This window comes from Abrus precatorius, unplaced genomic scaffold (assembly GCF_003935025.1).
Source record: "Abrus precatorius isolate BTA unplaced genomic scaffold, Abrus_2018 Scaffold3, whole genome shotgun sequence".
Classification (NCBI taxonomy): domain Eukaryota; kingdom Viridiplantae; phylum Streptophyta; class Magnoliopsida; order Fabales; family Fabaceae; genus Abrus; species Abrus precatorius.
The window spans coordinates 34,935,719-34,960,615 of record NW_020874373.1 but is presented as its reverse complement, the minus strand read 5'-3'; the positions used below and the strand labels follow the sequence as shown (position 1 = coordinate 34,960,615).

General features: G+C 32.0%; 5 protein-coding genes across 9 annotated transcripts; 1 reads left to right on the top strand and 4 right to left on the bottom strand.

Annotated features, from left to right (window-relative positions):
* Positions 1-995: 995 nt before the first annotated feature.
* Positions 996-7,565, top strand: LOC113861161 (60S ribosomal protein L30). Of its 3 annotated transcripts, XR_003504132.1 has the most exons (6): positions 1,003-1,056; positions 1,184-1,289; positions 1,636-1,737; positions 2,385-2,453; positions 2,544-2,638; positions 7,554-7,565. XR_003504132.1 is itself a non-coding variant. In XM_027493784.1 (5 exons), exons 1-5 carry the CDS (start codon positions 1,036-1,038, stop codon positions 2,582-2,584), a joined length of 339 nt encoding a protein of 112 aa, XP_027349585.1. In that variant the 5' UTR covers positions 996-1,035; the 3' UTR covers positions 2,585-2,796. The 3 variants fall into 3 exon arrangements, 2 of the variants coding, with proteins under 2 accessions (XP_027349585.1, XP_027349586.1); XM_027493784.1 differs by lacking the exon at positions 7,554-7,565 and having other exon boundaries at positions 996-1,056; positions 2,544-2,796; XM_027493785.1 differs by lacking the exon at positions 7,554-7,565 and having other exon boundaries at positions 2,625-2,798.
* Positions 4,917-6,008, bottom strand: LOC113862564. The gene has a single exon (XM_027495644.1). It carries the CDS (start codon positions 6,006-6,008, stop codon positions 4,917-4,919), a length of 1,092 nt encoding a protein of 363 aa, XP_027351445.1.
* Positions 7,566-7,889: 324 nt separating the features above from the next.
* Positions 7,890-9,659, bottom strand: LOC113861162 (DNA-directed RNA polymerases I and III subunit RPAC2). 3 transcript variants are annotated; one of them, XM_027493788.1, is made up of 4 exons: positions 9,531-9,659; positions 9,303-9,417; positions 8,600-8,676; positions 7,890-8,253 (listed from the first exon to the last, which is right to left on the bottom strand). In XM_027493788.1, exons 2-4 carry the CDS (start codon positions 9,401-9,403, stop codon positions 8,111-8,113), a joined length of 321 nt encoding a protein of 106 aa, XP_027349589.1. In that variant the 5' UTR covers positions 9,404-9,417; positions 9,531-9,659; the 3' UTR covers positions 7,890-8,110. The 3 variants fall into 3 exon arrangements, with proteins under 3 accessions (XP_027349589.1, XP_027349587.1, XP_027349588.1); XM_027493786.1 differs by having other exon boundaries at positions 7,920-8,253; positions 9,511-9,645; XM_027493787.1 differs by having other exon boundaries at positions 7,920-8,253; positions 9,303-9,419; positions 9,517-9,645.
* A 1,913-nt stretch (positions 9,660-11,572) lies between these two features.
* On the bottom strand, positions 11,573-15,354 carry LOC113862563. The gene is made up of 5 exons (XM_027495643.1): positions 15,097-15,354; positions 14,974-15,018; positions 14,614-14,873; positions 14,333-14,533; positions 11,573-11,794 (listed from the first exon to the last, which is right to left on the bottom strand). Exons 1-5 carry the CDS (start codon positions 15,317-15,319, stop codon positions 11,573-11,575), a joined length of 951 nt encoding a protein of 316 aa, XP_027351444.1. The 5' UTR covers positions 15,320-15,354.
* Positions 15,355-22,901: 7,547 nt separating this feature from the next.
* LOC113862936 (allene oxide cyclase, chloroplastic-like) lies at positions 22,902-24,469 on the bottom strand. The gene is made up of 3 exons (XM_027496248.1): positions 24,021-24,469; positions 23,775-23,896; positions 22,902-23,451 (listed from the first exon to the last, which is right to left on the bottom strand). The coding sequence occupies exons 1-3, from the start codon at positions 24,259-24,261 to the stop codon at positions 23,050-23,052; spliced, it is 765 nt and encodes a 254-aa protein (XP_027352049.1). The 5' UTR covers positions 24,262-24,469; the 3' UTR covers positions 22,902-23,049.
* Positions 24,470-24,897: the final 428 nt, after the last annotated feature.

Below are 24,897 nucleotides of genomic sequence, written 5' to 3'. Positions count from 1 at the left end.
ATTATTTTTGAAATCAGGGATACATTTGATAGGAAAAAAAAGAAAAAGAAAAAAAGAAAAGGAAATGGGTGTAGAAAACGCGCATGGAAAAAGAGTGGGGTTTGCCACCTTTTTTTTGGTAAGTTGGGTACATCCAATCTTGCTTTGTATCAAGCAGTCAAAAAGTACGGCACTTTGATAAAAACAACCAACAAAATTTTAGAGTTATCTTTTGTACTAATAATAAAGTACTTTATATGATATAATTAAATAAAGAAAATAAATGTAAAGTAAATATTTTAAATTACAATAATTTCTAAAAACATATAATTATAAATGAATATAATTTTAGAGCATGTAAATGCCATGGTAGCTTAAGGTCTTCCATGTAAATGCCATAGTAGCTTAAAGTGTATGCTTATTGTAAATAATGAATTCTTATACATGTGAGAAATCAAAATAATTCTTTAGAGATAATGCATGAAACAGTGCATTAGAGAGTTAAACATGCATTGAGTCTTTTAAATTATAGTGAGTTTTTAATTATAATTTATATAAACTTATAAAAGGGTCCAAAATTATTATTTTTTAAAACATAAGGATTAAAATAAAAAACAATTTTACAAAAATTATAAGTTCTAATTAATTTTTAAAGTTATAAAATATCATTTTAATAATTTAAATTAATTAGTAAAAATAAGTTATTTTGTGATACTGAAAATTTAAACGACAATCATTTGACAATGTCAAATATGAAAATAACTGTCATCTAATGATTTTATTGACTATTTTTTAAATTTAAAATATAATTAATCCTCATTCATCTAAAAATTAAAAATCAAAAGTATGCAAGAATGAAGTTGTAAAATCTGATCCAATATTAATACTGGGCCTCCAGACATTTCTGAGGCCCATTAATGGTGCGAGCATAAGGTCCAGCTCAGCGCAGCCCAACCCAATCCGTAGTGGCAGTGACCAACTATAAATCTCACTCTATGCCTGCGGCATCTAGGGTTTCTTCTTTCTGCAGCTCGCACTTCACAGAACTCACCAACAATGGTTGCCGCCAAGAAAACCGTATGTTCTCTGTCTCCACTTAGCATTGTTGATCTGTTCATTTATTCGCCTTTATCAATTGCTTTCAGATTCTCAACTTTGTTTTAATGTTATTCTGTGATGTTTTTCGTATTATGGATAAATGCAGAAGAAGACCCATGAGAGCATTAACAACAGGCTCGCTCTTGTTATGAAGAGCGGAAAATATACCCTCGGTTATAAAACCGTTCTAAAATCTCTAAGGAGTTCCAAAGGTACTGATTGATTCTCTTTTTTCTGTTATTTTCATTTTGTTTATTGGTTTGTCTTTCTTTTTAAGGGAATTTCTAGCATGTTATGCTTTCTTTGCTAGGACCAGGTGGCACTTAACTGTTTATGAAAATTTTAAATTTGGTTTAATATCATTAGTCTAGGAGTGGTTTGCATTGATTAATTTCACATTGTTTTTGTGCTGCTGATGTAGAAATGTTGTTGGAGAGTCCTATTTGTTGATCGATTTGATGTTTTTCTGTTTTTAATTGTTGTGGATATACTTGCTTTTGTTGTTGATGCTTTGCTAGTTCTGTGAATAATTTGTAAATGATCTTTAATTCTTTGTAGGGAAACTGATTATCATTGCCAATAACTGCCCCCCTTTGAGGAAGTCCGAAATAGAATACTATGCTATGTTGGCAAAGGTTGGAGTTCATCACTACAATGGGAGTAAGTTCGTAATCCAATGCTGTTCTTGCTTTGTCTTTTTTTTTTCAATAAAGTATGCATTAATTGATAGGTAAAATAATCTTTCATATCTGATTCATTTCTGTCTCTTTAACTGCTGCGTTTCTGGGTTGGGATATGGATCTGCAAACCTTAAAAAATTTAGGACTATCTAATATTGTTGGATTTATCTTAGGATATTGTGGGTAGTACTTAGTTGATCCTGTTGAGGTTTTCATCATGCTAATGTTTATTACATCACTATATTTGATCTATTGTTTTCTGTCTTAATTATATGATATTAGATTTTTATGTCTAAAAATTTGTACGGCTCCAAGAAGTCACGTGGAATGAAGCATTATGCTTGAGTTAGTAGCATGATTGATAGTTCTGTATAGAAACATGTACACTGCTCTCAATTGACTTGGCTTTTTAAGCATGTGGTGGGCAATTTCCTTCGTGGATGGATTTATTTGATCTGTTGTGCATTTTGATATTTGTAGCTGACCTTGATATAAACTTTATCTGTTTTTCTTGTTTAAATTGTTGCACAAACTGAATTGTTTTTTTCCTATTGATGTCAATTGTCAAGGTTTTAGTATATATTTTTCATGAAACATATCTAACCGAATATTTATTGTTTCTTATAGACAATGTGGATTTGGGCACTGCATGCGGAAAATATTATAGAGTGTGCTGCCTCAGCATTGTTGATCCTGGTATCAGATACATCTTGGAACTATTTCAGTATTAGCAGCTAGCTTTATGTTTTTCTTTTTCTGATATTGACATGCTTTATTTGTTTTCAGGTGATTCGGATATCATTAAGACACTACCTGGCGAACAGTAAAGTAGTGTTGAAATCCCTTTTTCATATTTTCTGTTTTTAGTTGATTCAGACATTGTTGAATGATATCTGATTCAGTTGTAGACTCTGGTGTAAGGTTGGGTATTCTAGCTCACATCGAGTAATTTTGACTATGCTAGATTTTCTTGTTTCATTGTGCCAACTGCTCTATAGATAATTTAATTCTAGTTTGGTCGTGCTTGCTGTTAATACCAGTATGTTGACAATCGGATCGGATTTTGCACGGCAATCACAAAAATATATGGCAGTGTGAATATCGAAAAATCATAACGAGAGGGATAATCCCTCGCTTTTGTAATAAAGACCCGGTAACATTGTTCAACTTTGTCTGAGTTAGAGTTATTGGCACTTGGCACCAAGTTCGGGATCCAGTCTGTTATTAAGACGTGACAGGTTGAATAATTGATTTGTAGTCCACTTGTTTTTCAGAATAAAAGGGCTACTAGCATTAAAATCTGTAGATGTGGTTTGGAATTTGGGGGTTGGTGCTTAAGTCGATGAGATCCATCTGGTAGCCTGTTTGGAATAGCGTTAAGCAGATTGAGTGCGATTTATGATTTCAATTAGATGTAGATGGATTTCAACGCTCATCCAACGGAAATAAAGGCAATTTTCAACGTATAAAACTTATGGTTCAAGTTTTGCACCCTCGAAACATACATGTCATGGAAAACCCTGTAGCGTTGTTTACAATGCCGAGGTATAAAAAATTTGTGGTGAGGCTGACAACTTTAGCTCTTTAGAAATGTGATCTTTTGTGTGTATATATATATATATTCATATTTTTTGGATTTTAAAACTGTTATATAGTTTTAATTTTAAGTATATTTATATTATTTTAAAATCTTAAATATGTCTCAGAAGTTATTTAAATTTGTTTTCTCTTTAACCAATTAAACATTTAATTTTTTGAAGTTTAACAAACGTGTTAAAACTGTTATGAACTACTTAAAATGGAAGTGAATTTCACAAATTTGGGTTTTGCATTATAACCGTTGTCACTTACGATTGATTAACTTGTGTGTATGGACAAGAGGAATGGGGAGCACATTCCCTTTGACTGTTACCATGAGTTGTTGATGCAAAAAGAAAGGCTTCTCCCATTCAAGACAAAAAAGTGACATTCAATCAAGCCATAAGATCAATGCCTCTAAATGTTATCTGAAAAACAAAAAGCTTTCGTTATTTCAGATATAAAATATGAAGAGAATAACAAAATGAAATAAATTAGTATAAAAATATCACTTGGCACTCCTCTTCGATATTGAAGGACGGATTTGAACATCCAACCTTCAAAATATTGAGATTAGGAGATGAAAAGAAAGTTCAATTTATATGAACTTTTGCGACAAATAAAGTAGATATAAAGCCAGCCAAGGTTTACAAAATAAATTATGACAAGAACAGTTACCATCATATTCTCGATCACGCTTTCTTATAAATGTGAAGTATTTGAGAAACTTCAATTTAAAGAAGTGTATTTTGGTCAATTGCATAGCTAAATTCAAATACGAACAGGTACTAGGATAATAAGACTAAACTTCTAACTTAATTAGCCTAAATACTTTCCGAGTAATGCCGACATTTCTCCAAATCCCATGGCACATAACATTTTCGATTCAAACTTATAAGCCATCAAGTTACTTGGTACCAAAATTCAGAGAGCCCAAAAATCTTTTACATTTGAAATAAAGAAAATGATGTTTGAAGAAAGCTCATGGTAAAGATAAAGTAAACTCGACATACATAGACGTTTTACAAATGCAAAAAATCCCTATCGAGAATGCAGGCTGAATAATGACGTAACGTTAAAAAGCTCTCGAGGGATGAGAACTGATCAATAAAGTCATTTCCTCTGAAACAAGAACACGTAGCAAGTTACAAATAACAAATGTCGGCATATTTAACACATTATGTTCCCTTGATAACACACACAAATAAGAGCTCCATGCACTAAAAAAGACGTGCCAACTTCAACGGCCAAAATGTCCATAACCCCCTTTCATTGTTAGATTCATTCATTCCAAACCATTGAAGTGATAAAACACAGGAAACTCAAAAATGTATCCATTAGTTCTAATCCAATCATCAAGGAACTACTGTTAGTTTTGAGATGTAATTATAGGGAAAGCTTAAGGCAACAAAGAATGCAACATTGCTATAACTGGCAACAATCTAACCAAAATTGCCAACATAAACAGGTACAATTAAACCTCAAACTACACTTAGAACGGGTTATAATTCAAAATCCCTTTTTAAAAAGAAATTGCAAAATGAATCAAAACAAAAATCCAAAAATGTATACAAAATTAAATCAATTGATCTTGTGGTCCATTTTCTTGACAAGCTGACCCATTTGAAACCTCCAAAACAAGAAATAAGCAAAGCCAAGACCAATGAGAAGAAAGATCCAAACACTTTCATCTTCGGCCTCTCTTTTGGATGTCATCTCAGCAATCCCAAAACTGTGTCTCCCCGAATCACCCGTTTTCCCTTCATCAAAATGCCCATACAACACATAAACCCTTTCCTTTGCTCCCACCACCACCGCCGTTGGAAACCGCCGCACGTCGATCTCCAACTTGTCATACACCACTCCCTCAGCCCAGCTATCCATGCTCTTCAGCAACCACATCTCCTTTATCGGCGACACCATCGCCGCTGACCCGTCATTCCTCACCGCGATGTCGTCGGCGCCGACGAGATCTTCGTTCAGCAACACGTACCTCGCCGTGCCGTCCACCGCATCCACCTTGAACACCTTCCCCGTGCTCGATTGCACCACTAGCAGGTAACCCTTGCTCACGTAAGCGATTCCGTTTAGACCTAGGGCGCCGTCCACCGGATTGTTTGTCGCCGCCGTGTACAACGGAGATCTGGAGAACACTGTGGCTGATCCGTCGGTGGTGACCTTCCAGATGAAGTTTCCGGCGGAGTTGGTGACAAAGGCGTTGCCGCGGTGGTCGACGGCGACGTCGTTGGCGGCGTCGATGTCGTCGGAGGGGAGGGAAGAGAGGAAGATGCGGCGGCGGGAGCGGAGGTCGTAGGCGGCGAGGGCGTTGAAGTGGGGGAGGGTATTGTAGGTGTGGACAACGGCGAGGAGGCGGTTGCGCGGGGAGTCGACGGCCAGGCCAAGGAAGGAGGCGCCGGCGGGGAGGTCTGAGTCGGAGATGAAGGTTTCGACGACGCCGGCGTCGGAGACGGCGGCGATGATGCGTTGGCGGAGGGATCCGACGAGGAAGTGCTGGGCCTGTGGGTCCCAAGCGAAGGACTCCGGGTAGAGGTTGGGTGAACGGAAATTGATGACGTGAGCGTTGCGAGCGAGTATTGGGCCTGGGCCCAATAAGAGTAAGATGGTGACGGTGATGATTACGCCGAGGGTTTTTTTGGGTGGTAACATTGGCATTGTGTATGGTAGTTGGCATTTGCTTAGGCAGTGCATGATGGAGAAGAAAACGGAAACAGCAGAACCAAATCAAACAAATTTAGCAATTGATGGCTTGACTAAATATTCATGCTTCTAACTAAATTGAGCAATTTTGGGGTTGACTAAGATTTATGTTTGTAACATCTATATAATGTTATATATCTATCTATCTATAAGAATGCATAAGTGATATGCCACTGGTATTTGAGAAATCCTTAAAGCTCGTCACCACGTTTTTACTGGTAAAAAATGACATTTAACTATAAATATATGATAAATATTTGTCAAATTATGCCTTCAGGGTGTAGTTTCACCGTTATTTTGTGTACGGTGGAGGATGACATTGCTTCATTTGGTAGCTTGGCCATGGAGAAGTAATGTCAAAACGAAAGTAGAGTTGAGTAAAAGATTGAAAAATAACCATCTCGTAGAAAACCAAGTGTTATTCGAGTAGTAACTTCGAGCGTATTATATGGATTGGTTTATAAATTAATTCATTCTAATTTTTTTAGAAATCAATTTAAATTTAGATTTAGTTTAAAATTGATTTTAAATCTAATAAAAATGTTATAAATATTTTTTATATCATTATTAAATTATTATATTAAAAAAATTTAAATTTTATAATAATTAATATAACATTATATTTGTATATATATATATATATTTGTTAAACATTAACATTTTATTAAAAATAAAATACGAATATAAGGAATATTCTAACTCATTAATCTTTACAGAATTTAACAATACATGGCAAAAGAATATTTATATATATTTTAATTTATTAGTAATATATTTTTTTTATTTTTATATTTTATTAAACTAATAAATATTTAAATATATTTTACTTTTTATTATCTATCTATCACACAAACTAACTATATAAATTAAATTTTAAATTATTTTTTAATCGATTTAAATATATTTTTAAAATTTAAATTTAGTTTAAAATTAATTTTTGTTAAAACTAGTTTTAAATTTAATTTTATGTTAAATTAATTTTAAATTCAATTTTAAATTTAATTTTTAATTCAAAATTAATTTTTAATACATATGTGAATTTTATTTTTAAAGTAAAACTAATTTGTTACTTGTAACTTTTCATCAAATTAGTGCATGTCAAAAAGATTTTAATAATATTTATTAATTAAATTATATTTTATAGAAGTATATAAAATATTTATTATTATTTTTTTATGATGAAAGTTTAAATTAAAACTTATAAAAATAAAAATTAATAATATAAATAATAATAAAATTATTATATTATAATATTTTAAAAATTAAAAAAGAAACATAAATATAAAATAATAGTAGTAATTATTTTAAAAATATTATTTTAAATATTTAATTTTAATCATAAAAATTAAAATTAATAAAAAATATTAGTAATAAAATATAATTATAATAAAATATTATAAACTTATATAATGCAAAAATTTAATAAATAAAAATATAAAATAGTATTTTCGTACATATGAATTTAAAGAAATAAATAAATAATCTTATTTTAAAAAATAGATTTAGACACTAAACTAGTTACATAAATATAGTTAATAAAAAAATTAATTTAATATGAATCTGAATTTTTTAAACTAATTTAAGACTAGTTATAGATTGAACTTATAAAACTGAATTTTTTGTTCATTTGTTCAGATCTAATATAGACAAATATATTTTCGTCTTCGATTTGGTATGAAAGAACAAATAGAGGTGAAGACTTGAATGCAGAAGCACCCATCACATGTTGTTTTACAAGTTAGAATTCGTCGATAGGTAGTTTCGAACATTTTAAAAAGAACATTTACCCAGAGTACCAATAAATTATCATAAAATTCAAACCAACACTGACGATTTAGAATTTTCAGGAATTAAGTTAGCTTCCTGAAAGTAAATTCAAAATTTGATTACGAATTCTAACACTAGTTTGGCACATGCCTTTTCATGCTCATCATATTTCAGTGTAGCTGCCACGTGGGCAAAATATAAAACTAGAAGATATGTCTCTCTACAGGAATAAAAACCAAAGATGCGCAGCAAAATCAGCTTCAATACAAATTAAAACTATAACTAGCACACTATTTGATATCCATATTCTTTTTATCCTTCGGAGGATTGGTTTTAAAATCATTGACTGCATTATCAAAAGTGCTCCTAACATGCTGGCACATAAGCATCAAATCTTGACATGCATCTTTTAGCACCTCGCGTGCAGGATCCCCTACAGATGCAGAGAGAGACACGTTCAACAGAAAGTTACTGATGCAGTGACATTCAGTAGACACAAATCATGAGACAAATTTATTTGTGGATGCAAATACAAAACGAAGTATATGCAAATACATCTGGGAGCATTAATATTCATGTTATTCAGGATGCAAAAACATATTTGTGGATGATCAACTATTGTCCTATGATGTTTTTCATTTAAAAGTTTTTTTTTTTTTTGTACATTGTGTTTGTTTAATTATTTTTAGATATATCGCCCAAACCTTATAATCTATCTATATCTAAAAGTTATTTTGTAACCAATTACATTATATCCACCATGACACTGCATATGTTACCTGTTGTCTGGACTCTGATATTAACACGATTTTCTGAAGGATGAGGAATGCTGTACCCACAAAATGTCACTCTTGGACTGCAAGACAACATTAATAACTTCAACTCATCAGAATATATTACTGACAATGATGATGAAGATAGGGGAAAGGAAGGGCATAGTAAGAGAGCTATGAAATAACCAGGTAAAACAGACATTTACACTTTATAATGGGAGGTTCAAAAAGAAAAACCCTTCAATCTCTATTTAACAGAATCAAAATCAATATCAATAGGAATTTCTTGTCTTAATCTCAGGTATTCTTCTATCTCCCTAAGGAATAATTAGGAGGGGAATTTCTGATTGTGAATCAATTTGTTGCCCACAAAAAGGATCAATTTTAACTAAAATATGATTTGACGAACACTGCTTTCTACTTTGGAGCAGTTTTATGGAAAACAACAGCTAAACTGAAATTTATGAGAGGTGTCAAAGTTGTTTTGCAGCCTCTAAGCTTGTTATGGGAGGATAATCACAAGTGTTTCAATTCAAGGGAATTCATATATGCATAGATCGTGCAACATTGAGTTTCTCATGTTCCTCGTTGTATCCTAGAATCCTCCTCTAGTTGTAATTTTACACTTTTCTCACCAAAAAAATTTCAATTTGATATCATACGATGATATATTGAAGAACACTAATAAAGACTGAGGGAAATAAGTTACTCTTGATTCAAGGTGAATCTGACAGCATTTGCAAAAGTGTGATCCTCATCTACGAGAGAAAATGTTGATTTACTCTGATCAGAGTATGATCCAAGTTCCATCACCGAAAATCAATCTGTAATCAAATACAACACATTCGAAACAGCAAGTCGAAGTAAACAATGACGAAAATCGAAATCACAAATGGATTGAAAAAGAAAAAGATTACAAAAACTGTTTTTTCTGTACCTCCACGCCGTTGAGAACGAATGGTGAAAGGGATTAGGGTGCGGCGGCGAAGGGTTGGGGAAGAAGAAGAAAGGGTTCTGGTTTGGGTGTAGCCACTAGCCCAAGTTAAACGACGTCGTTGCGCAGAGCACCAAAAATTAAAGACACATAATGGTTATATATATTAAAAAGAAAAAGGAAAAACTCCCTTTCTAATGGAAAATACTTATCAAATATTATTTTAGATAACACACTTCGAACAATTTTAGTTCATTTTTTCTTTTTAAAATAAATAAACAAAAGGTAATAGATGTAAAAAATTTTGGTGTAAACGAATTAAGAGTATGTTTGATTTATTTTTTAAAAATAAATTGTAGTACTTTTATAAAAAAAAATTAATTATAGAAAGATGATATTTTCATATTTTATACCATTTTTTTTTAATTTTTATGAGATTCTTTTAATTAAATTGTATATATTAATTTGTTTAGAAATAATTAATGTATTAGTTTTTCAAAAATTAATTACAACATTCTAAATTTATTTTTAATTAAAGTAAAATCTTATTATTATATTACTAATCATTAAGAAGTTAAAAAAGTGGATGCTCATAAGCTTTTATAAAGGACCTTATATTATAAACATCAATAGAAATCTTTAAAAATTCTTATAAAAAAACAGATGAAATAAAAATGAGTCATTAATTGTTAAATTTTCAAAAAGTGATTCTAATATTTTATTTTATTTTTATTTTCATGATACGAGATGTATTTATATTTTTGGAGTAAATTTAACTTTTTCTTTATATTTAAGATAAATTTTTTTTCCTTCTTATTTTGGAACACATATTCTCATTTTTTTAAGAGATAAATGTGTTACATTTAAGGTTGTTTAATATGACTAATGAGCTTTTAAGATGTATTTTTTCTTCAATCTTGATTTTTGATATGATTGGCAATTAATTTTAAATATTTATTATTAATTTTGCAACTTTGAAAGAAAAAAAAAGTTTAGATAAATTTTCAAAGTCACTAGATGAAGTGTTTAAAACTTTATTTTGCTTTCTAAAATATTAAACTCAATAATAATACATTAAAAAATAGCTATTACTAATATACTAAAAAATGTTTTAAATAATAAAATATCAAGAGCGTATTATAATTTTCACAAGTTATACAAATACTTATAACCAAAACAAAAATGGACAAAGACTTGTTTAGTATGTTGCTATCACAAATCACAATCAAACATTATTTTTAATGAAAAACCTTAATATGAAACATTAAGTTAATGACTAGAGGAAGGCCGTGATTGAGCTTATAAATAATATTCCAAGCATTTAGTTATACACATACATGAACAGTTCCAAGTAATATGGCTTCAATTTTTCATTTTTTTTAATGGTCCAAGGATGTGTTAACAAATGAGAGTGAGAAGAGACACTTACAAAAAGGATAAAAGAGACAAAATTTTAAAATTTGAAATGAGTAGAAAGGTTGAGAAGGAAAAAGAAAAAAAGAAATGATGTTTAAACATTTTCTTCTTAATCTACTAACATCTTTATTTTCTTTTCACCTAAAAAACGCATTTTGAATTTTAAAAGTTTCCTTTCCTCTATATGGGATAAAACATGGAGTGTGGACAAGCACATTAATAATTTTTTGTACAAATGTACACATAACCATCGTTTAGTTATATTATTCATATTATATCATCGGTGAATTTTGCATCAACAAAAACTTGTAAATGTTTTTCTCTTAACAAGTGACATGTAAGGGCGAAAGGATAAGAACCTACGGATTCAAAATGCAAAAACAAAGCATGCACGTGAAGGCCAAGCTGTCAGGGAAATTTTGACCACAAGAAGAACAACCCAACATGCCATCACTTACCCTTTAACGAAAAACACAAAAAATGGACCAGAGAGAGAGAAAGAGAGTGACAGAAACACACCATAGTCCATATCCCTTCATAATTGCAATTTGCAATGGCTCTTAACTTTTCTATTTTAGGTAAAGCACTGCAAAAATTGCTCAAGTGAGAGAGAGAATCCCAACCATATATCATGCACGTACACCCTTTATCATATTTTCAGCCTCTTTATCTTTAGCCACCTTTGAAGTGAGTGAGAAAGATGTTATTCCCTCTTTGTCTTTCTTTCTCTTTCTTTGCCTTTTCTTTCTCATCCATGAAAAGCACCCTCCTTGGTTGCAAAGTTGCCCCTCTTCCTTCTTTTCTCTTTCTATTTCCTTTGTCGCCCATCTTTCTTTATCTTTCACTTCCACCTGCACATGCATTTCCACTCTCACATCAATGTCATGCTTCCTACCATGTTCTTCTCAAACCCATTAATCAATTCACAGTACTACTATATTAGGAAACATTAGTCAACAATATCAGTTCAATCATCTGTCATGGGAAAAACATTCATTTATGATTTTCTTGTCATATATCAAAGTTACAAACCCAAAATAATCTGCCCAGTAAATTGATTTCAGAATACTCATTTTAAAAGATTTAATTAATTATCATTGTAATTGAATTGATGTTATTATATAATATTGTTTCATTAATGAATTTTAGTTTTTGAAATTTGAAATTTAGTTTTCTAAAGTAGCTATCGTAATCACATATATGTATAATATAACACAAATCGATGTTAATGTTATACTTCCATTTTTAAAGCCAACAAAATTGGTAGTGAATAGGACTGATATATTATCAAACAAAGTCTTGATTGACGGTACGTTTCTAAGGAAAACACTTTCCACATCATTTTTTTTTCAAAATTCCCAAATTCAATGTTTTTTTAGAAGTTTTCCTTCATTTTAATTTTTAAAGAAAGAAAATATAATCGAAAATAATATATATCCTAAACTGAAAAAGTTTAGGTTTTATTTTTAAATAGGTCTTTAAAATCACATAGGTTAAGTATTTTCCTTTTTGAGATTTTTTAATTTTGTAAGACCCCAGTCATTTTGATATTATTTTTGCAAGGTAAAAAAATTAATAACTTTTTTCCAAAATTTTAAAGATTAAAATATTTGGTTCGTACAATTCAAAAAGACTAATGTAAGAGTTTTCTCGTATGCTAATCAAAGGATTAAAAAAAGAGTGACAACAAATCAAATCAAATCAATTTCAATTCGTATTCATATCTGGTTTCCCTACCCCTAACACCTCATTGTGAGACTGTACCCATAATCAGGGACAACTATGTTCATGAAATTTATATGTTAATATTTGCCTGTACATTCGGAGTGGAATTGAATCGCTGCAAATAATAAACAAGATGAATAATATTTCCAAATCAAATCAAATCCAACGTTGGCTAGTAACTATAGCTACCTCAACAACAAAATATCCATGTTGAACCAATTATTCTTAGATATGAGCTCGGCCAACGAGGCACTGCACATAAATAAAATTGATCCTATCTAAATACCCATTATTTTAAATTAAATTGAAATATTGTAAAATGAAAAATATTTTTGATTTCATGCACTTATTTTGTGTTTCTACCTAACATGCCAATTTTGTTTGGATGCCAAGAACCGACAATTTCTTCTGACACAGATAGAGAAGTAGGCCAACATATATCGTTTAGAAAATTCATGTAAGTTTGAACTAAAGCAGAAATGTTTCATTTGCATAAAAATAAATAAACAAATAGAAGACATTATTTATGACTTCATAATATGTAACAAATAATAAGCTTTCTTCTCTACCCTTTTTGTATTCCAAATCAGCTAACGTGTGGAAAGTGGAACAATTCAATCTCTAACAACTTTGTTGGCTATATAATGTACCATTTGGAAAACAATAGAAATGTAGCACAATACAGTACAACTGTTTATGGAACCATTGTGTTATTCTTAATTGAAATAAGTATCAGTGCCATATTTCCTTAATGTGACTATTCTATGATGATATTAATATTGCTATATAATTTAGTTTCCATTCATAACTTTATTCCTTTGTATGTAATCCTAATGAAGAAATAGGACGTAGCATGACAGCGAGTAGACATTTTGTTGAAGTACCCATAAAATAAAAAAATGTACTTTGATTCCAGAATCTTGAGTGGCTTCACATGAGACAAAGGGAAGAGCTATATTACAGGTTGAAAAGGAACCATACTGCCATGTTGAAATCATTCGAGAAGGAGAACTATGTTGAACCGATTAAAGAGTTTAAGAATAATTTGATTCTTGCATACTAGATAACACTTTCACGAGCTGAAAATTGATTCCCAAAGACACAGACAAGTGTAACTGTACGTGTAGTGGAAAGTATCCTAGTAGGGGGAAGGCAAGGAGGGGCCATGAACTAGAGAGACACTTAAACATGAAACACACAAGGACAATATATCTATTACTGCCCCACATTAGAAGGTTATAATCTAGACAACTAGATTTGATTCTCTTATCTTGGAAATACCACTGTTGGCCTATGGTAGTTTTCTCTTTCTTTTCTTTGGTTTTGAATAATTTTGAAAATTTTAAATGAAATTGACTTTTGTATCAGATTTTTGGATATTTCCTCAGTTTAAAATTTATTTCTTGTCAGACAAGAAGAAAATAACAAATTAACAAAAAAAGAAGCAAAATAAATTACATCATTTTTAAAACCCTGGCAAATTTTCTTGTCTTGGTATTTTCTCTTCACTTAATAATAGCATTCATAGGTCATAACTTAAGCACCAATGAAAAGGAAAATCTGAATCTAAAATATTTGAGGTCTTAATTAGAATATATATATATATAAAAGATTCTAACAAACTCATTAAAAAGAGTATACAGTAAAAAAAATGTAGCAGATACCTCTTCCTCAGATTTTGTTTTGGCATTTGAATTAGGTGAGTCAACAGCTCTAGTTTTTGATCTTTCTATGATGGACGGAGTTGAAGCAGGGCTAGGACTGCTTGAACTAAGGTATTGGGGTGTACTTTGAGTACCCACATCTCTTGTCATTCCCTCTTTCTTCTTTTCTGCATAGAGAGGCAAAGTAGAATTGTGAAGTAACTTGAACTGTTTCTACGAGTAAAAAGGAAATGAAGTAGAACATGGCTAAATAAGAAACCTGGATTGGGAAATTGAAGAACCACATCTTCTTGTGTGTTAGTTGCTGGCTTTGTTTGTATGTATCTTGAAGAATAAACTAGAGGTGCTGACATGGTAATTCTGTTCGATGAGTTTCTAAATGATCTTCCACTAAGAGTTTTTGCAGATAAACATTCCAATGGTACCTCTCCAGAGAGAGGGTTGCATATATACCTTTCTGCTTCATTCCATTTGGAATTTAAAGCAAACCCATCTGGTGACAAGCATTCCCAACTGTTATAGCCTGCCCTTGCTTGCAATGCTGCAATGGACCACCATTCAATTGACTTTAGCTTAAAAAATAATAAATAATAATAAACCTGGTTTGCTATTTATCAAAGTGGTTCATTCACATGATGTACCTTTAAGAGCAGTAGTGAAAGAATATGTTGAAGGGTCTATTTCATCTGCAATAAATGAGATAATTTGAGGTGAAAAGGAAGGTAAAACCAACTCCTTTGAATTGTAGTGAAAAAGAAATGTACCTTTTAAGTGGTATCCAGGTGAAGAGACAGTGCTAGAAATGGTTATGTTTGATCTAAAAGACCTTGTGTCTTCTCTAAAGCTTCTCATATAAGATCCTGAGTACCTTCTGGAGTTGGTGTTCTCTCGATTGATTCTACCTTTCACTGCCCATTCTGTTAAATTAAACTCTGAATCATCTCTTCTTCTTGAGCTATAAGAAAATGGTTCAGCTGTTGAGGCCATGAATGAGTTAGAAATTCAGCAGAGTGGAATGTTGTTGTAAATGCTCAAGTCACTCTCACTTCAACACAAATTTGTACAGGCTTGAATTGAAAGTGGGTGCTGCAGGTGCAGACATGACAAAAAAAGAGGATTCTGAAGCTTAAGCTTTTTGTCTAGGTAAGGTGTAGGTGGAATGTGCCTTTGGTATCAATTCAAAGACTAGGCATGCCTAAGTTCTTTGAGGAGTGTCTGTCTCTTCTAATTTTTGCTCTTTCACTTTTTGAATCTCCATAATGCAATGGCATGCCTCAAATAGCGTTCTATATTACAAGTATCTTGTTTCTTTTTTTGGCCTCTGCATTAAATTCAATGGACTCCCTCAGTAACTTTTATTATTCTTTGGCCCCTAATATCATAGACCACTAGGTGAGTTTTAATCTTCAAGTGAATCATGGGACACTAACTGTTAGTCCCTTTTTATTTTTGTGGTTATTGGTTGAACAAAGACAATGAAAAATTGTCCATTTTTTCCTTTCTTGTTCCATAAAATTAGGATGCTCTAATCCATGCCAAAAGTCGTGGATATCACAATCCATCCAGCACACAATTTCAGTTTCACATGGAGACAATTTTAAAGCTTAAAAGAAAGAAAGAAAGAATTTCTCATTTGCTAGACATTTCACAGTGAATTTCCATTTTATTCACATTAGAGAAAACAACACGAAATAATGGATTTGCTCCATGTCCTTGCATTAACGTCACTTTGGTTGATTGTTCTTCACATTTTCTTTAGGAGGTTCACAGTAGCTATTTGACATACCAAAATCTAAAATTAAGGAGGAGTTACTTGGACCCGAGAAAGGAAATAATAAACAATGCTATAACTATGATGAAAAGACTCATAATTAACAAGTTAACAACTATTACATCAGTTTAAATTTGCCACAATAAATGTAAGATCTGAGGACTAAATAAGCAATATCATCACATATATACCATAGAGATTTGCCAAGAAAATGTAAAACAGAGGAAGTGGGAGAGATTCACATAATAGAAGAGGGAATAGGCTGCAAGCGTTTTCAGGGATTAACAAGGCATATTAAAAGAGCAAATTTTATCTAAAATATGTTAAAGCTAAGGAAATTAAAACCTAATAAAGCTAGAGAAACCAAATAAATTATCTGTGAAGCCATAACACGGGCAATAAATTTTTCTTTAATTTTTTTTAGCTTAAACTTATATTTCAACTTCTGAATTGAAACCAATTAAATTATCCTTTTGAGCATTTAAATTCAATTCCCTTATATATGGACATTGACGTGGCATCCATTTTGTTGATGTGGATTTTACAAAATGCATATCATTGTCATGTTAGTAATAAGTGTTGCATCACCAAATTATGTGTCACATTTACTAATATGCATAGTTAGTCAATTAAGACAATGCCGAATTGATGTGTGAACTTGATGGCGTCGACTGAAAAGTTATGAAAAAGAAGTCTTTCACATGCTTAATGCTGTATATCAGGTGGTATGTATAAAATTATGTAGAAAACTGCAATAAACCATTTTTTCTTTTACAAATTTCCTTTCGATTTTTGAGAATGAGATTAATTATTGCTCCAATATTCATACCTCTAAAATAATTAAAAGAAGAAGGATAGATAGTGTGCTTCTATTTGAGAAGGTCAAAGTAATTTAGATAAAAATAAATAAAGAAAATGCGAAACTGTCTTAAAAGTGCTGTGAGATTTTATTATCTTAACAAAAAGTATTGAATAAGGTATATTAAAATACAATTGATGTACACTTACTTTCATTTTTAATATATTCTCGATGTAATTTTTAATAAAAAAAATAATTTTTTGGTCATCCACAAATTTTTATATACAAATATAGGAGCAGTTTTATTCTTGCATTTCTTTTTTAGTTGCTTGATTCTCTCTCTTATAATTCATGTATAAACAATTACGGGTCTCACTTTTTCAAAATAAGTTTGAGTTTGTTTATAGAATCAACTTTGCCTCACTTTCTTTTCTTGTTAAGTAACGTAGCATAAAATTAAGAATTGTTGGATAAAAACACTGTATAAAATATTTAGATAAAGGGAGGGGATGGTCAAAGCCTCCACACTATAGCCTTCCTTGGATCCACATTCAATGATAATTTATCATGTTTAATTTAAGTTTTCAAATTAAATACAATTTAGATGGAATTTTTAATTCATTATTAGAACATCAGAGCTTAATGGGGTTGGATGATTGAATACAATCTAATAGGTTGTAGTAATCACACGAGTTCAACAACATGAATGATTAGGGTTGGTGAGCTTTTAAATAAGAAATCTTAAACTCGTTACAACAACTCCCTAATGTATATAAAAGAAAATACAATTAATTAATTGATCAGGTAAATGAATAAAAAGTGACAAAACAATGTAGCCAAGAAAAAATAATGACCATACAATTAGTGGGCCAACATTTATTATAGTTATAGAAATTGGATTGATAGAGGCTGACATTGAAGGCTTACGCTTGCTTGCTGTACTTTTTTACAAACTTAAACCATGCATAAATGAATGGTTGATTCCAAGGAATTTCTTTATTTAGAAATTTGAAGAGATAAAAGATGAATAAAAGATGAATTAAGGGTGCAGATTTAAAATTTTAATATCAACCAGTAACACTAAAGTTGTTTAGATATCTTCATTGCATGTATTTGGATAATTAATAAAATATATATATATATATATATATAATTTTAATTAAATAATTTTTATATTAAATAAAAAATCCAAATAACTTGTGTTTAAAGACTCTATATTATGATGAGAGACGTCCCTGATCGCTGACTTTATATTTTGTAGACATCCAAACACAACTTAATGATTGAACATGGTTAAATTTAGCATATTTGAGTAGTAAGTAACATGCATGATGATTTTAATTTTGTAAATATAAAATTGAAAGAGTACAATGGAAGTGACGGAAGTTTCCCTCCTATGACTACACCAAATATGAGAACCTAGTGAAAGGCCAATGGGGGGGGGGGTGAATCCATGTGAGAATCACTGTTATTGAGTAGAGGGAATGGTTTTCAAAGTTGAGAATGAGAAAGCAGAATATGATGAGTTTGTACTGTGTTGGGTTGTTTTCAGCGTAGGGTGGATGTGGATGGTGAAGGGTGTGAGTGAGAGAATGTCTTTGGGGTTCAGCACGTGCATGTCACATTCTTGTCTTTGCATTGTGAAAATGAGTGATGTTGGGGCCTTCACATTATGGAAGACTATGGTCCCACTCTGGACCTCATCATAGCCGTCAGTTTTGTCTGATGTGTATGCATTGTATGTATCAAGAAAGAGAGAGGTTCTGTTCCTTGCCAGCTTCTGGGTCCACTTAGTTCATTTATTTTCTAAAGTTTTTCTACTTTTCTATCTGATATACATATATTTTGTCTCCACAAACTACTTCCATTTGAATTGTCCAATCTCAATGCCCAACAATCCTCCTTGGAACAAAGTTTTTATAGCCATTACTAATTACCAATGATTCTTTTCAGAAATATCATCCATTTCCACAACCACAACCACAACATCAACCATTCATTGTCACAACCATAACATATCTATGCATTCTTCTAGACATATATTGCATATAATATTTTGTTCCCATAGATAAAAGCATATATTCATCATAATCGAGTTTAAAAGGTAAGCCATTCTAGGCATCATAATCAAGTTAAGGAATTAGAATTAACGTGTGATTAATTTTTATAAATAATGCATCTACATCATGCTAGAGGCACCCTCAACCCCCAAGAATCTCTTTGAAGAAATTGCAATTTTAGAGACAGGGTGTTGTAACTAGGTGGAGATTGTGGCTTTTCTATAAATCCTGATTTGTTCTCTGGCAAACAAGCATGATAAGAGCATGAAACAAGTTGATAAATAGTCAACAAATGCGGCTCTTCATGACCCTTGAGTTGTAGAATCTGTCAATTCATCTTCACATCTAAAAAAGTAAAAATGTCAAAATTCAACTCATGTTTCGCCAGAAGAGAGTGGCCCCAGTGCACAAGGCCATTTTCAAAGATTCAAACTCACAATAAAGAAGAAAAAAAAATCCGGTTAAAAGCTAAACTTTGAAGCATTTCAATGAGTGGATGACAAAACCATGGTCAGATTATGCTTTTCCGACATGATATATTTCTGGAATCACGTCAAATTGTATCAATGATAACTTGATGTTCACGCCAAGAACCCGTTACTTGTATATATCCCTAGTAGCCAAATGCATATTGCCAAAATAGTTTCAAAAGAGATGAGGCTGGCATAGGAAGATTACATAGAAGATTGAAATATACCAACTTATAAAAAGAATAATTCAATGTACCCTGCAACAAAGTGACCGAGTCCAAGTGTATAACACCCTCGAGTTGAGCTAAAGCTTGAAGTGGCCGAAGTCGGTCCAAGCACCATCGAGCTATGAAGGGATCGCTTCGTTATTTGAAGTGGGTCTTGACAAAAAATCGTTATTTGAAGATGGTATGTAGATTTAACCAAAAGAAAAAGAAGTGGGTATATGGACTTCTAAAAGTGTAGGCTCAAACAAGCTAGTTATACACGGATTCATTTAAAAGCGGATCTATCACTTTGGTCCATTTGTTTACATGCTTAAGTGGGTCAACGTAGACCAGATTGGACTAGTAGGCATACTCAACTATATTCTCCATGGTAATGGGATGGTGAGTTGTTTTTCCCAATGTTGGGCATGGATTAGATGATCCATCGGTTTGATATTGAAGTGTTTAAAAGTAGCAATTTTTGAGTAAAATGGTTAATCTAGGTTATGATTTGACCCAAATAAATTTTCCCAGTGATTGCAAGTGAATTTCCTGATTTGTGACTACCCACATATGACTTATGTATTGTATATGGTAACCAACTGATCTTATCCATCGAAAAAAAATTAATTATTGTTTATATCCTTTTAGTTCTACTATACAAATAGCAATCCTCGATTAAAATGGTTGGTGCAGATGATTTTTAACTCGTGTGTTATTCTGTTATAATTTCCATTTCCAGTTTGTAGGATTGGTAAAAAGGTACCATTTTTTTTGTTCAGGGGGTTTATGCAAATTTTGTCTTCTGTTGTTATGTAAACAAGATAAAAAAACAAATTGATTCTCTGTCTCTTTAATGACCTGATAGTTTGAAGGATCAAGTTTCTTTTGTTTCACTAATCTTTCTTATTACCTGAGAAGTCGCATCATGCTGTCTGGAGATAATGGTCTAAAATTCTTGAGAGCTTGTGCACCACCGATAGTGTGGTCTGCCATTTACATTTCAATGTTGCAACTTGCGAAAGCATTTGCCTTAATAATCTTTGAATGTGAATTTGTGATTGGTGAGATAGGATGAGCAAAGTGATACAGGGGCAAAGGTAGTACGGTTTCTGGTACATTGGTGTGTGCATGACCAACATCAAGCCTTATATTTAGAGTGATAATTACTTTATTTTGTAAAATGTAAGATTTATTAATCTAACCATTAATTTAAAGATTTTTATTATAAAATTTTATATAAAAACAATAATAAATACTTTATCGTATATATGTTTTTAAAATATTAGTAAATATTAAATTTTAAATATCATCCTTACAAATATTTAAACTTGATAAAATTTGACATTCATGATTTAAAAATAATATGAGAACGAAGTGTCTAAGATATGCTAAGTTACATTTACATGTGTGGTTCGCAGTCCATGTTATACTAGAACCGCAAGTGTTGTCTATTTACAGAATAACCAACCACCGAATCTACTAGTACATTACCAAGAAAAACTTTTATGTGAGGCATGAATATCCTGCACAAGCTCTACTCGAGAATGAAGATTGAAGAGCAACAAATGTAATATGGGCTATGGCTAACAGTGGAACAATGTGGATTGTGGATTTTTCCAGGATGATACTTCATCTTTTTTGCTCTCTTGAAAATCATACCAATTCATAGCAGATGAAAACAGGGTAGAAGCAGATCATGAAGGAATTTTATGTAACTTTTTCAACATCCTATGTTCTCTAGCTACTAATTTAAGCAAAAGAATAACAGTACATCAATTAACACATGTACCTGGTTCTGTCAACTACTCCAGCAAGCTCTCTGATCTTTCCTAACACAACACAACAACAGAAAAAGAGAATGACTAATATAATTACTTCCAATTCAAAAGAAATATATGAAATGCAATAGTTACTCTTTGGTGGGGTATTTGCAATCTTTTTGTTCAATTCGTTGTTGGGTTGGTAGAATAAAAGAAAGCACCTTCTATATGGTTCCCGGGTAGACTAGACCATGTTGTGATGAGAATCAATGGCAGTAATGAATTTACATGATACATGAGAAGATTGATCCATAAGAAATTATGGGATTCTTGGTGCCATTGATTCCCATCACAACTTGTTCCAGCCAACAAGGAGATTCAATGAAATGCTGATGACTACTGACGCATAAGTTGAGGTGCAACCAATATATTAGCCGGAATTGTTGGATCCATTTCTTATAATTTAATAATTTATTGATATTTTGTTACTATTGTGGAATATGCACACAATATAGTACAGAAACCAACCTTCATTGATTGGTACTGCTATTTTGCTTCACAAGCACCAAATAATCCATTAAGATTGTACTGGCCTGTTGTACTGGAATGTTGTACTACTATATCGCCTTTGTCTTAGTCCCAAATTGATTGTTCCACTAATCGTTTTATTTGACATATGTATACTATAAATGGAAGATCACAATTGTTTGTAGTTAGTAAATTAATGTAAAATATGGAAATACAAAAATGTAATTTATAAATTTTAATTGATTTTCATTTGAGTTTCCATTTTTCTACATGAACGTTGATTGAGAAGTGTTTAATATATCATTAAATGTTTCAAATTACTCAAGAAAGCAAGTAGTAAAGAATTGTTATATTTTTTATATAAGTACTCATTTTCTTAATAATCAATGGTCAAAATATTGGTCAACATTTGTCCTTTTTTTATTATAATTTTTATGAATAAGATTCTGGATGGGTTTGGGCCGAACCCATCTTAGTCAGGGAAAATTAGGAAATTTATTTATGTTTGTGGGCTTTTAGAGAGCCTCTAGCATCATTAAAAATAAGAAAGCTTAACATAGACCCAATCTCAATGCAACAATTTATCAATAAAGCTCACGCATGTTGTTGACCAATAAAAAAAGAGCTCACGCACTAACGAGCCTACTTTATTATATACACAAACAATTCATCACATAGTTGAATAATTAAAAAGTATACAACAAAATAGCTACTCAAACTTATAAGAAAATGGAAAGTTACTAATGATGATACCCATAAATAACCAAAAATATGCTTTCAAGGACAGTAGCACGTGCTTTAAAATAAATAAAACAAAATCACAGACAACCATATTTTGAAAGGATAATAAAATTAAGAAGAAAGTCTTTATAAGCTTTAAAAAGTATAACCAGCAATAAAAAATAACGCACATTTTCCAAGCCCCATGGTGGCAGACATAGTTCCTTTAGTTATAATTTCATCCATCATATTTGATGAAACACCACTAGCTACATAATGTCAAGCTTTTCATGAAATAGAAATTCCACCACTATAAAACCCACCCACACTCTCCACCTATTATTCAGTAACACAAATCAAACTACAAAAGCCTTTAGGAAAAAGGGATTCATGATTCATCCTAGTCAGTGAAACCAGCAATTGTAGCATGAGGCTCAAGGGCCTTAGCAGCAGGTGAAGGTTCCACTGATGGAATGGGCTCAACAGTCCTGACAATAAATTCTTTAGGCAAATCCTTAATACCCTTAAGATAAAATGTGTACAAAATCTTGAAAGGATACACAATTTGATGCAACTTCACTTGACCCTTAACTCCTTCAAATATGCCAGACCCGCCAGTCACAGCCAAATATGAGTCCTCATAGGTAAGGTAAGGTCCTTGAACCGCTATGTGACCATAGTCTCCAAAGTAGAAGCTGAAGATTGCTTCATACCTGTCCCCTTTCTTTTCTGCTTTGTTTTGTATCAAAATACAAATTCCAGATGTTATCCCAATGCGCTTTTGCAGATCTCCAGTGTACAACTGCATAGCCCAAAATCAAATCAACAACCAAAACATTTTCATATGCATCATTGAATCAAAACAAAAAAAGAATTTGGGCTTTTCAGCTTATAAAGTTTAGGTAAAGGTAAGGTTCTAATATATTATATAACAACCATAGAATTATAACATAAGGTAACAACTTTATATTATTGCAATGTAAAATTAAATTATCATAACAAGAGTAAATACGCTACAAATGAAAGACTACCAGTAATATTGATTTCTGAAAACTTCATACCAGTACACATGCAAAAAAAGTGAAGATTAAAGAGAGGGAGTGAAGGATTAAACGAGAAACTTACCTTGTTGCTGAAGGGGACTAAATCACCAAGGGAATTGACACTTTTGTAGCTCAATCGAAGGTAAACAGGGCTTCCACGGTCTCGCTCGTTGATCTCATACACACTAAGCTCTTGGACTTTTTCTACAAATTAATCAAGCAAAGAAATCAAAAGGGTCAACACGTGATCAAGTCAAACCCACGTTTTTTCAGCCAAAAAACAAAAAACATGAATAAAGAAGCAAACTTGAAGATTGGACGTGTTTACCAGAGTCCACAGGTTCAGCCTGGCTTTTGCAAGTGAACAATTTCTTGGGAACTGAAGACAAGGAAAAGTGAGACAAAGTGGTGTTAAGTTTGAGATTCTTAGTGAGAGTTTGGTTGGAAGAAGTGAAGGGTAAGAAAGCCTTGGTTGGTGAGGATGAGAGAAATATTGATCTTGGGTTGGCATTGAGAGGTTTCACAAAGGAAGAAGGAATGGTTTTCAAAGCATAGCTTGAGCAAGCCATGGTTGCTGATTAGTGTGTGCTTATTTTGTTTTTGTATGTTTGGATGACAAGACAAGAGTGTGTGAAATGAGGTAAGCATTGGTGACTTATATATAGGAAAGAAGGTAGAAGAATTACAGGGTTAAAGGGTGGACGGTGGAAGAAAAATGTGATTCATATCTTGTGAAATGTGAAGAATGGGAGAGAGCCACATTTGAGAATTGAGGGTCAAACGTTCAATAATGGCTAGAGGGATAGTGGACGGTATAATGAACAGTGCTTCATTTTCTTTTGTTGGGAATAATGTGTAGTAGTTGGGTTTGGAAGAGGGGAATAATATATTAAGCCACTAATTACATGAGTTGATGTGTTGATGATTTTTTTGCATAAGTGCATGAGCTTTTGTTCTCTTCTTTATTTTCATTTTTTTGTCCTTCTTTTCTTTTTAAAAGATGTGTTACTCGATTGCAATTGGCCAATGTATGTGTGTCAGCTTTGCTTCTAACGTGTTGCGCATTTTGAAGAAATTTTTCATGAATAATGTACTCCATTTGTGTAGTTATAATGCATTAATGTATTTAGATCGTTCTTAAAACAAAGTATGCTCAAATTCATGGAGGAGTAATGCTTTTTGAGGAAGATGAAAATTGCATTGGA

Excerpts from the sequence above, each read along its gene's own strand:
- LOC113861161 (XM_027493784.1), top strand. The coding sequence starts at position 1,036 with ATGGTTGCCGCCAAGAAAACC. Across the intron at positions 1,057-1,183 it reads TGGTTGCCGCCAAGAAAACC|AAGAAGACCCATGAGAGCAT; the intron begins GTATGTTCTCTG and ends GGATAAATGCAG. Across the intron at positions 2,454-2,543 it reads CCTCAGCATTGTTGATCCTG|GTGATTCGGATATCATTAAG; the intron begins GTATCAGATACA and ends ATTTGTTTTCAG.
- LOC113862564 (XM_027495644.1), bottom strand. The coding sequence starts at position 6,008 with ATGCCAATGTTACCACCCAAAAAAACCCTCGGCGTAATCATCACCGTC.
- LOC113861162 (XM_027493788.1), bottom strand. The coding sequence starts at position 9,403 with ATGGAACTTGGATCATACTCTGATCAGAGTAAATCAACATTTTCTCTC. Across the intron at positions 8,677-9,302 it reads AGATTCACCTTGAATCAAGA|TCCAAGAGTGACATTTTGTG; the intron begins GTAACTTATTTC and ends GTTGTCTTGCAG. Across the intron at positions 8,254-8,599 it reads TATCAGAGTCCAGACAACAG|GGGATCCTGCACGCGAGGTG; the intron begins GTAACATATGCA and ends CTGCATCTGTAG.
- LOC113862563 (XM_027495643.1), bottom strand. The coding sequence starts at position 15,319 with ATGGCCTCAACAGCTGAACCATTTTCTTATAGCTCAAGAAGAAGAGAT. Across the intron at positions 14,874-14,973 it reads TTTCACTACTGCTCTTAAAG|CATTGCAAGCAAGGGCAGGC; the intron begins GTACATCATGTG and ends GGTCCATTGCAG. Across the intron at positions 14,534-14,613 it reads CTAACACACAAGAAGATGTG|TTACTTCACAATTCTACTTT; the intron begins GTTCTTCAATTT and ends AAACAGTTCAAG.
- LOC113862936 (XM_027496248.1), bottom strand. The coding sequence starts at position 24,261 with ATGGCTTGCTCAAGCTATGCTTTGAAAACCATTCCTTCTTCCTTTGTG. Across the intron at positions 23,897-24,020 it reads GGCTGAACCTGTGGACTCTG|AAAAAGTCCAAGAGCTTAGT; the intron begins GTAAACACGTCC and ends ATTAATTTGTAG. Across the intron at positions 23,452-23,774 it reads TAGTCCCCTTCAGCAACAAG|TTGTACACTGGAGATCTGCA; the intron begins GTAAGTTTCTCG and ends TGGGCTATGCAG.